Below are 12,472 nucleotides of genomic sequence, written 5' to 3'. Positions count from 1 at the left end.
AAGTTAATAGTTCAAAAAATAAAAAACACCCTAATACATATAGTTATATACCATATACTATATAACTCCTATAATGACGGACACATAAGGTTTGTTAGAAAAACGAGAACCATTATATGTACTTTATGACAGCTGGGGTAGTATCAACCAGATTTTATCTATTTTCTCCAATACCACACACTATTAACATGTCACATACTAAAAAAACTAATCAAATAGAGTAAACTCTGCCGGATGTTCGAAAATCCTGATGTTAGTTATATGGGTGTGAGTCAGCTTTTCGCTCAAATTTATCTATTTAAGGCGCAAATGTACACTGTTATAAGTAAATAGTTATTGAGATAACTCAAATATTGGCCACTATATCTAGCATAAAGCCGCCTGGAAGTTCGAAAATGTTTATATTAAGTATATAGGGGCTCAGGAAAGTGCTGACCTGATTCAAGCCATTTTGAACAGTCAGACACACCATTATAGGAGAAGGATTATCACTCGAGATATGGTATTTATTTTAGCAAAAAGTGGGCGGTGCCACGGCCATCGTCTAATTTTCACACCAGCTTTTTTAATATTACTGTTATATTATGAGCTCTCTCAACAATCAAAGAGAGTTGTTTCGGTTTATTAAACATGCGCTTTACTGCAGCTAAAACTTTTTTTTCTATATCTGAGTAACTAAACCCAGCGATAACTTAGTGAAGAGATCTCTTTGTGCTCTCGTTAAAATAACATTTATCGGCCTCCGTGTTGAGAAAACAGGACTTTGTAGAAAATTTTATTTGCTATAAAAAAGGTCTGAGGTCAAAATCGCTATCATTAATATTTCTCGAGATAATCAGCTTTTTAAGTAAGGTTGTTAGTAATTTTCATAGATTTTTTAATACATACTATCTATGTTTAACAATTCTATAAAGCTCCGTAAACTTCACTTTTTTATACAAGAATTTCAAAATATATCGAATTTCTTCATTATTTTCACAAATTTTTGAACAGCTGTAACTTTTTTTCAACTTGCCCGAATTAAATTTTTTTTGATTAAATGAAACTTAAAATATCACCTTTTCAACACTATATGGATTGGTAGCACTGGTGATATACAGTACGACTGGAACGACATCTGTTGACAAAATACGAAAATATTTTTTCGACCACTAAATATATATATATATACAGTCAAACCTGGATAAGCGAGAGTTCAAGGGAGCACAATCTCATTGTCGCTTATAGAGGTTTCTCACTAACTCGACTTTCTCGCTAATGTAGCTACAAGGGTAGCGTTTCTAAAGGTTCCGTTTTGTCCTGATGCAAAACAGAACTTTCCTTCGCAATTGATAAATATAAACTTAGTAAGTCCGACAAACAGTACGGTAAACAGGCACACGTATCCATTCGAAAAGAATGCTATAGGGTAATAACATTTTTAGTTCCACAAAACAGAATAGTTACAATATTGATGAGAAAACAATACAAAACAATGGTCGGAAGTTTCACAAAAGTTAAGAATGAGTCATAAAATTGCATATGTTAAACTTGTAAATAAAGTTCGTCTCTCGCTTATAGAGACCAGCTAAGTAGCAGTCTCACTTATGGAGGTCTGTGAGGCAAAAACAGCTCTCTCTTACAGAGGTTTTTGTTTCTCAATAATAGAGGTTTTGGAAGCTTAAAATGACGGATCCTAGCTATTACTCTCACTTATAGAGTTTTCTCACTAATCCAGTTATCATTTATCCAGGTTTGACTGTACATATATTGTCTTTTTTCAATATCATACCAACAATACTCACCCGATTTTCATTTTAAGCAATTTCAAAAATCATTAATACTATTTTAATTTTGGTATATGCATTTATTGTTAATTTATATATCTCAATTTCTTTCATTTAGTCTAATATGACGTCTCTGCCACAATACTCGTACAATAGTCGCAATAATTATTCTTTGCATTACATAGTTATTATCATTTACACTCACATCCACAGCGTTTTTTGTCTCATTTTGTTATTGTTTTATTTTTATTTTTATTTTTTTCTTGTTTTTTGTTTTTGTTTTAATATTACAATTAGGTTAACCGGGAGCTAACGTCTGTCACTGTTCCTCTACTTCATTACTTCCTTTACTCATCATTAACTACTATAATTACTTACATACATAACTAATGCTCAATACCAATACTTAGTGATTACCACGCCGCTATGCCGCCAATTCACTTTGCTTATTGTTAGCTGCTCGCAAATAATAATCCAATATTTATATCATATTTACAACAGTAATTTTTTACAGTAACGCGACCAAAGCCAGGTAATTGCACAAAACAAAATATTTCACTGCCAATTTGAACGCCGAACTTGTTTTTGTAATTACTGCGAACTCGCACGAATGAATTGCATTACATAACGGTATTGTAGTCTCAAATTGCGGCATTAGCGCACACACATACCCAATTTAGTGAAACGAGTAACACAAAAGCCGAACATATGTTTGTTTGTATGTTTGTATGTAGTACATAGACTTGCTGACATATTATTTTAAAATAATTTGATTTAATTTTACTTTATTTTTGTTGTAATTTCAATTTGAATTTTCGCCTTTTTTTATACATAAATACATAATTTTTTTACATTTGTATAAGTAGCTGTTATTTACAAGCGGCTAAACTACATTATGTACTTGTATGTAAATATGTTTTTGTATTTTACTACACGCCCGCTCTCTCTTTCACCCTCTCTTTAGTTTTATTTAGATGCTATAACTGTATTCATTAAGTTCCTGTTTGGTTTGGTACTGGTTATTGATACTTTGTTGCATTTTCAAGTCCATTTTTATTGTTACTTATGTATGTATGCATGTATGTATATGTATATGTAATTAATTAGTTTTTAGCTTTACAAAAATATTAGAATGCTCTCTCTTAGTGTCAACAAAGTGAATGAAAACGGAAAACTTTCTTCAAAACATTTGCTTTTTGCTGCAGCCGTTTCTTACACATTTTACAAAGCGTTGTCTGCTTTACGGCGCGCGTCGCTACAGCGGCACGCCGGAGACACACTGCAGTGAGCTGCTTAATGGGCGCATGCTTGGCCGCATGCTAATGCACTCATTTGGGTTCGATGACGCCCAGTTTGGCGAGATTGCCGAGTGTTGTCGGGTCGCCAGGCTGCAAGCGTAAGGCTTCTTGGTAACTGTGGGCCGCGTGCTTAGTGCGTCCCAGCAGGTGTAGTATGGCGCCCAGATTGGTGTGCGCATGCGCGTCGTTCGGACGCATCGCTACCGCCTGCAAAAGAGAGAACAGCATGGAAGAAAACGAATAATATTATATATTTATCTATGTGTGTGTGTGTATGTAATATGTGCGCAACTAAGTACTCGCTGCTAAGGGGTTATATACAGTAAGAAAATTTCTCAGAAACAAATATTTTTTTATAAATATTTTATAGGCGAAATTTCGATTAAAAATCTGTTATTTTTTTGAGAGACCGCAATTTTGTCAAAATTGCTCCTTAGCCGGACCATGAGTCATCACACGGAACAAATAATAAGCGGACGGTGCAAAATCAGCAGAGTATACAGGGTGTGTCCAGAAACTAATATAACTGAATCGATTTGAAATAATTCATTGAACCACTCGTACAATCCTTTAAAAACTTTCAAAATAGGCTTCTTCTACGTCGATGCAGCGCTGCCAGCGCGATTTCCAAGCATTGCAGGTGTCACTGTAGGTATTCTACGGACTAGTCTAGAGAGCCGATGTGCATGCTGCTCAGATTCCATCTGTCATCTCAAAAGAAAATGAAAGATTGCCTCATTGTATCGGAATCATACTCTAAGATCCATGACTCTTTACCTGTGACTACGTTATTCAAAGATTGGGGGTCACTTTCACACATGTTCGAATTTTCTTGGCACACATCCACTAGCCGCAATTTCTGATCGTCAGTGCGCACCATCTTCGAGCACATTTTGCACATGCACAAGTGCTCCGTCACAATGTCATGAGCCGCAGACTTCATAGCTGAGCAATTAAACGAATACTTGATCGACGGTTCATCAGCGACCTCTTTCCTGCACTTCAAAAACGCCTGGTGGCACCGAAACATAACACTTCTTGCTAAAGCAACATCTGGGTAAGCCTGCTTGATTATATCAAACGCCTCTGTCACAGATTTACCGAGTTTCACACAGAATTTAAACGGGTATCTCTGCTCTAATAAACGCTGCTTTATCGGCTTGCACCACTCACAGAAACACGTCGCTCGAAAATGTTTGTACTGATTCTCCAGGTACTCGGAGACAATTGACCAGTTGCTCGTTTGCTCGGTGAGCGCACGCTCCGTAGTATAGTCGCGGCGGAAGAAAATCATTACTTTCCGGACAATCTCTGTATCAGATAGGGTAGGACTTTCTATTTAAGCTAACTCGTTTGGCACCGTAAAGCCGAGTGTTGTTATGAAGCAGAGTCACGTTTTCGTGCCTCTCATGAAATTGAAGTCATAAGGAACACAAGTTTCTGGTTTCATTTCCAGCATTTATAGTCGATTTAAAATGGCTTGGCCGGCGACTCCCAATGCTGAAACAAGCTCTATTCTAGTTCGACATGGATGTTCATCGAACAACATCTTCAATTCACCGTCTTCGAAAGTTTGTGGCATTTCTACATGCGGACGCTCGTTAATATCGAAATCGGCCTCTTAGAAGCGACAAAACCAATCACGATACGTTGTTTCACTTGGAGTTTCCGATGTGATTAAGGCACCGATTTATTAAATTGAAAGAAGAAAATCAACTTTGAACATTTCTAGGAAATATTTACACAATCGAAAGGATATGTCGTATAAACAAAGTCACTAAAAAGGGTCAAGTTTATCACGTTTTGGGTCATCAAATCCAAATCGATCACAAACAATGGCTGGCGATATCCATTGCCAAACAGTGGGAACTTAGTTGCGCACTCAATATATTATACAGTTCAATCTAGTTTCAATCCTTATTTTGTTCTCTTCCTTAGCTAGTTGACTCACCTTGCGGTACCAGCTTTCCGCTTCCGCTTTGCGTTCGGATAGGCGCAACGCCGTGGCGGCCGCCACCACCAAGGCATAGTCGTCGGGCGCGAGCTCGGCGGCGCGTATGCGATAAAAGATCGCTTCTTCACTGCGTGATTGGGAGGTGAGGAACTCCGCTGTGGGACAGAGAAAAAGCAGATAGCTGATATTAGGCATATGTTTGACATGTTTTTTAATGAAAGGTGTCGGCGCGCGTGTCGTTACGCGTAGCGCTTTATATGATATATCTAACAACACTTTTATAATGAAGATACTTTACACGCGATACAATAGTATAAAGAAATTGCTTTAATACTAACCGTAATAGTGATGCGCGCTCGACTGCTGTGGCGCCAACCGCAAAGCACGCTTGAACCACACTTCCGCCTCGGCGGCGCGGCTGCTCTGTAAATACAAACAAAATACATTTATACAGAATTAACCGTTGCGCGACAGTAGATAAAAAAATTGAAAATTATCTATATATGAAAGCTATGCCGCCTAACTTCCACTTACATTGCGCGCCAGCGTTATGCCATACGAGAGATGCGCCGCCACTTGATTGGGTTGCAACTGCAGCGCCGCATAGTGATAGCGCTCCGCTTCATTCCATTGCTGCAGGCGTCCGAAAACGTCGCCAATGCGGTTATAAAGTACGTCGCGCTGATAGTACGTCGAAGGCAGCGCATGCAGCGCTTCGCGGTAAACGGCGAGCGCGCGCTGCAGCTTACCTTGCTCGGCGTAGAGCGCGCCTAGCTGTAGGTAGGACGAGATGCGTGCATTGTCATGTGCTGCGCGATCACGTACGCCGGTGCCGTGCAGCTGGGTGCCATCCTTCAGTATTTGTGCCGCCTCGCGACATCTGCCCAGAGCGATAAGTGATGCGCCCAAATTTAGGAATGCCACTGCGGTTATAAAAAAGAGTAAATATTTACGTAGATTTGTTACTATGACTTCGGTAAATATTAAATAATTAATGGGAGCAAGGAAATAATGATATATAGGGGAAAGATACGCGAGGAAATTTCAACTATTTGAAGTTTTAAGAAGAAGATTTTGTGGTACTATTTGTGGTGTTATAATTTACCTGCTAAATTTGGTCGAAATTGTATCGCTTTTCGAAAGCACTCCACCGCAGCCTTGTGATTTTGTTGATTTTGATATAAAATTCCCCTGAAAATAAGAAGAAAATGGATTGATTAAAATTATCGTGTGTATATACGAGCGTTTTTGTTAAATGTAACTAATTATCTTGAGATGTTGTTGTCAAACCAAATGTCCAAACACATAGGACTACGAGTACTCATGCTTAGCCTTACACCAGAATATAGTAATCAGGATCAACATATTTTCTCAACTACTTTTAGTAGGCATTATGAAACTCGATCTCAAACTAACTAATCATACAATATCGGCTAAGATATACGCCGGTAAACAGACTTTGGACGAGGTTTAATAGGGTCAAGTAAACTACCAAGGATCAAACTAAGCACCTCGGAGAATTTTGGCACAGCAAACTAAGGTGGAAATTCAATGTGGGAGAGAGGGTTAAAAAAACAGCTAACTTAAAGATATACGCCGGTAAACAGACTTTGGACGAGGATTAATAGGGTCAAGTTAACTACCAAGGATCAAACCAAGCACCTCGGAGTATTTTGGCACAGCAAACTAAGGTGGAAACCCAATGTGGGAGAGAGGACAAAAAAAAAACAGTGGTACTCTCTATGCATGTAAGAAGATGCTAGAATGAACATGGCCCTTTCACTTGTCCTTATGCATTCGTGTTATCTACGAGATTTCAAGATACAGTAAAATATGGCGAAGAGGCCGGCGACTTTCAACATCTACATGAACGGATAAAAGATGGCTGATCAAATAACTACTGGATTCTATTGGTCTGAGTTAGATCTCAGGCAACTTTTTAAGCTATGGCAAAAAAGATCAATATACACATATGGATAATCAAGCAGAGAATGTGTTTATAGCAGAGAGGCAATATAAGTATATGGTGGTTACCGAAAAGCGACTGCATATTTACAAGGTTCCAGGCTACAAGGGCTTTCCGGGGAACGAAATAGCTGATGAGATTGGTAAAAGTGCCACTTGGCTACAGAATCGCTTTAAGAACTACGCTGACAGATGGATCCGAATGAGATGGAATGCCTTAGGTACATGCAGCATTTTCAAGATTATGTGCACAGGGGTGGAAAAAACAGCTAAGATTTCTAACTACACGGTCTCGAAAATATTGCAGAACGATTGCTGCCTAGTAGCAGGTCACAACTTACTGGCATCATATGCGAACCGTATGACTATTATTAACGACACCACATGTAGAAAGTGCAGGAAAGTAGGCGTGAGAAAGGTGCTGGGACACCTTCTCTGCTTCTGTTCGGCTTTATCTAGAACTCAGTTGAAATATCTAGAAACTTCGTAGTTCAAGGGACTGAGCTTCTTGGGTCATAAACGCAAACTGACTGAAATATTTTCACTTGAACTTAGACCATTGGCAGTGATATCCTTACACATTAATTAACTGCTACAAAAGCTGTTTTAATTCGCCACTTTCAGTACTGTCTACTTGATGGACGAGGCATGGACTAAGACGAGAAGGTCTTTGCGGTCCCAAAAATTTGGTGTGGTATTCGTAACAGAAGAGAGAAACCGTCGCCGAGTCGAACAGCCACCAACCAGATCGATGTTGTTGTGATGGATGGAAGACACGCCTTCGATGCTTTAGACATGCGTACACTCCGAAGTCCTAATGTCGACTCGTACTAATATCTTGCAGCAAAAAACGCACGAAAACAAACACAAGGAATGTTAGACGTCGAAAAGCTGCAATCACAACAGACAGCCGAACGATTTTCTACTAGACTTGGTCTCCTGCTCTCTGACAGCATTTGTCAGCAACTTGTCAGCAGTTTAAGGGAAGTGCAATTCCAGCTTCTTACCTACAGCTGCAAACGAAACCATTTGTTTTTGGAGAATGCGAATAAAGGGTTGATTCGATGAGGAGTGTCGTTTTGTAGTGGAGAGAAAACACAGACTACCAACCACACAACGTTGCAATCGATCACAACAAAGACGGGATAGATATCGAGAGTTATAGAGAGAAGCGAGACGCATTTGAAGACAAAAAAAGAGTGAAATTGAAATGCGTGAGTACGAAGAGCTTGACAAGCTGGTTGAGAGAGGTAATGCTCGAACATTCTACGATAAGATACGGCGACTAACAGAAATGTTCAAGAACGGAGCATATCCTTGTAGAACCCTCAGAGGTGATCTAGTAACTGATGCCCCGATCATCAGGTGGGAAGAACCTGACTCTACTTGGTTGAAACGAGTGGCGTGCTGTTGTTAACTTGGCTATAAGGGCCTAAGCGGGATTACGACATTAAAGAAGAATAAGTAAGTTTGGATTTAAATATGAATTTATATATCTATATAGTTTGATATCGTCTATGAAATAGTTCTGTGAATTTAAGTAATACTTTGTGATGGGGCTCAGGTCAGTTAAAAAAAATTAATCGAAATATAGCTTCCCTAAAGTCTTCGATGAAATAACCGCTGATGGTAGCAAAGGTGTTTTATCCGCTTTGGGCAAACCACATTGCAGAGAGTATATATTATTTATGGGAGAGAAGTTAATCACTGGCGTACTGAGATGAAGCAGCGATTATTAGTTCAATTAAGGACTACCCTCGATATGCGGAGTCTTGACGTGTGGCGAATCGAACAAGCAATCCAAAAAACGATAGAGATAAGGTTGTAAAGGAAAGGAACCACATTAATTATCTATGTGCTCTTCTGTAATAAAATTAATTGATTCGTTGCTTTCGCACGTGAATTGAATGTATATGGATCCACTCTCAAAACTAGCGAGCAATGAAGTGGCGAATCGAAAGCGGCTAATGAAATTACAGTTCTTACAGAGTTCTCAAGAATATTTTACACTGAATTCCAAATATTATTGATACATTATAGTTTCAAAAAATGCAGTTTTCACGTCACTTTCTAGAAGAAATATCAGCCTTAGTCAAATTTAAGCAGCAACCAGACAAAGTTTGCTCAATTTATTTAAAACCAGCCATCTCTTGAATGGCATTTTGTCGGTAATGCAATACAAATCCGGTTAATTAAATCAACAAAAGTTGTGTAAAACAAAATTAGGTACACCAAACAAGCAATCTTCAATTACCGCTAAAATTAGTGCATTCAAGCAGCAATTGTTTGAATTTCGAATCATTCAAGAAAACTAGCGCAAGCAAAGAGCGCCCAACACAACTCTCCAACTCAACAATGTGCTGTTATTTACACTGATTCCTCTATATATACCTATATTGTATGTACGTGTGTTGGTATCGGGCAAATAAATACCGCCGAACACTTTTGAAGTGTGGCCACAATGCAATGAGTTGCAACCGAAAAGAAGAAGAACAAGAAGAAAAATGCCAAATAAAAACAACAACAACAAAGAACACGCAAATAAAAGCGAAAAATTCCGAGGCGAAAAGTTGTGTGTGTTTTTTTGGTAGCGCCAAAGCGCGGCAAGAGTTATAGTGATTGCCGCTGATTTCGCTGAGCTGCATGAGTTAGCTGTACATGCCGCGATGCCGAGTACGGTTTAATCGCGGAGGCGCTGTTGCAAGGCTACAAGCACAACGCGCCACTAAATGCGCTGAATGCCGCTGTGTTGGCAATCACAAGCAGATTTCCATTTCAGTGAGCGGAGCGCTAGTGTAACGTCAGCGCCTCCGTGCCGCTGGAGGTTGGTGTTAGTTAGTTGTTCCTATATTGTGTTGGCTTGGCTGGCACCTTTTGCAAGTACACTTTTGCATAAGCATAGGAGCGCTAGCTGAGCGTGGCACAAAGAAAAGCTGCGCTAGATTCAACAGCAGCGAACGTAAATGAGCAAAGTAGGCGGGATGGGGTGAGGAGTAGTTTAAATTCACAAATAAAGGATCTTAAATTCGCAAATAAACATAAGCACTGCAGCGTATAGCATCACATAGCATAGTATAACAGCGCATTTGCAAAACAAACCGACCCACGGACGGACGGTCGTACGGAGAGTTGAGAGTTGCAAGTGCGCAGCGGATTAAGGCAGCTAGTAGCAGCCTTGGCGGAGTAGTTAATTATTGCTTTGTTGTTGTTGTACTTATCGTTGTTGTTGTTTTTCTTCTTGTTGTTTTTAAATTTGTTGTAACGTTGTTGTTCCATTTCTTCTTGTTGTTTTAATTTTTGTTGTAAAAATATATCGTTATTGTTGTTTCTCTAACTGTCTTTGTTGATTTTACACATATATGTTGTTGTTGTTATTGTTTTTTTGTTTTGTTGTTGTTTCCATTGTTGTTGTTTTTTTTTTCCTTTCTGTTGTCGTTTTTATATTGTTGTTGCATTGCCCACCTCGTGTTTTTCTTGTTGTTATTTTTTTGTAGCAGTGTGCTTGGCAGCTTTTACTCTTCACCGTTACTTCTTTTTCATCGTTACTTCTTTTTCACCGTTATTTCTTTTTCTTGATTTTTCCACTTGCAATTTCCTCAAATTGTTTGCGCTAAAGAAAGAGGAATGCATCAGCCAACAAAAGTAGAAATAAAATAGCAACTTTGTTGCTGCGATTTTGTTGCAAACAAACGAAGAAGAAGAAGTTGCTGCTTACCGGCTACAATTTCTTAGCTTCATTGTTTCGCGTTTGATGTGTGTGAATCTAAGTTTTGCTGTTCACTTACAACTTCCTTTTCCGGTGCAGAAACTTCAGGCTGTTGTTGTTGTTTCATTCGGTTTTGCTGTTGCTGTTGTTGTTAGCATAGGGGTAGGTATGCTTATACGAGGGTGGTTTAAAAATTCTTTGTCTATCAAAAAATATTGAAATTTTTTCAAAACTATTTTTGAAACAGTCTCTTTAAGCCCGAATCGTTTGACTTAACGTTTACCCACTTCCTTAAAAAAAAAAAAAAAAAAAAAAAAATAGTTGGGCTTCTATGATAATCTAAATCTGAAAAATACGATGGATGGGATTGTAACTCGTAGATGGCAGTTTGGCTACGGTGTTCTAAGTCAATGCGTTATCATGATGAAAGAGCACTTTTTCTTCGTCAAATGGATATATTTCAATCATTCGGCATAGTGCAGTCTTGTTTCCATTTTGCCCTTCTTTAAGTAGTCGCTGTGGTTCACACTTTCTGTATCCGGTTGTTCACTTCTTCGGATCCGGTTGGCTGGTGAAGTCAACCGTTTCGACTGTATCTTGGTGTCTGGTGCACATCTTTGAATTCATATTTCGTCACGAAATGATATAAAAACTCAAACGTATTTGAACTGTGTCAAATACCATTGTGTTGTGATCCCACGGTTCCATTTCTTGTTTTAAGTCCAGAGCAAACGTGGCAGTCATCATAAGGACAACTTCCACTTGCCCAAAATATCATTCCAGAAATTTATTAAGATCTTTTGAAAATAAAATCATGCTTTTTCAGTTATCTCGCGCATTCTCAAGCGTCAAGTCCCTTAAAAATGTCTTCCGTGAATCCTAGAAAATGATGACCGTTTCCTTTGCGAACGATAGAACATCCTTAGACTTCTTCGCATAAGGTTCGCCGATGTAGTTCACTGTTACAGCTGTTGCTTGGTCTCTAGTGCATATATTATATTTGGATTCATGTTTCGTCGAACGTCACCAAATGATACATAGTAAAAACACCTTTGTATTGCACTTAAATAGTATCAAACACTACTGTGAAGTGATCCCACGGTTCCATTTGTTGTTCTGAGTCTGGAGCAAACGTATCATCTATCGTGCTGACAAATTTCTCATGTCCAAAATATCAATCCAGACTTTAACTACTGTCTTTTGAGAGAAAAATATTCCTTTTTCAGTTATCTCGCGCATTTTCGAGCGCCATTTCTTAAACATGTCTTCCGTGATGTTTGTTTTCAGATCAGCTTTGCGATCCGGCTTCTTTAAAATCTATGTGAGATGACGTTGATACTCTTGAAACCAAAATTTGGTTGTAGTCATCAAAAAGGAGCAGTTCTCGTATACATACTCGTACAGCATTCAAATTTTGGGTTATGTGTGCGATGAATCGAATCTCGAGTTATATTGCTTCTTCTTATTTTTCTAAAAGCGCTGACATCACCGTTTCTATAAGCTCTCCTAACAAAACTGCTGGTTCGGTTCTGCTGAATATTTGACTCTAGCAGTCTACGAGAATGAACTACACGTTGCAGGCTTTTTGTAATTTTCTCTTGCGGTAGAAGCGCTATAAAGCGATGTGGCTAAGTACTTATCGGATCGCTCTCGTATACATATATATATGTATTCTTGTATATACATATACTTGTATATATAAGCTGGTATTTGTATGTATGTTTGAGCTGCAAATGCGTAAATTGTACAGCGAATGAGCTGAACCTAACATTTTCTCCTGCTC

The 12,472-nt window shown here is 38.7% G+C and overlaps 1 protein-coding gene across 1 annotated transcript in view; it reads right to left on the bottom strand.

The window, feature by feature from the left end:
* Positions 1–1,879: 1,879 nt before the first annotated feature.
* LOC105226485 (protein O-mannosyl-transferase TMTC2) overlaps positions 1,880–12,472 on the bottom strand; it is a 275,813-nt gene continuing 265,220 nt past the window's right edge. Inside the window, exons 7-11 of the mRNA XM_049462081.1 lie at positions 6,124–6,209; positions 5,553–5,941; positions 5,357–5,441; positions 5,016–5,173; positions 1,880–3,271 (exon numbers count right to left, since the gene is read on the bottom strand). Coding sequence (XP_049318038.1) covers positions 3,095–3,271; positions 5,016–5,173; positions 5,357–5,441; positions 5,553–5,941; positions 6,124–6,209 — 895 coding nt within the window. The 3' untranslated portion in view covers positions 1,880–3,094. The remainder of the gene's footprint in view (positions 3,272–5,015; positions 5,174–5,356; positions 5,442–5,552; positions 5,942–6,123; positions 6,210–12,472) is intronic.

This window comes from Bactrocera dorsalis, chromosome 1, assembly GCF_023373825.1.
Source record: "Bactrocera dorsalis isolate Fly_Bdor chromosome 1, ASM2337382v1, whole genome shotgun sequence".
In the NCBI taxonomy this organism is placed as follows: Eukaryota; Metazoa; Arthropoda; class Insecta; order Diptera; family Tephritidae; genus Bactrocera; species Bactrocera dorsalis.
This window is presented reverse-complemented; position numbering and strand designations above follow the sequence as displayed.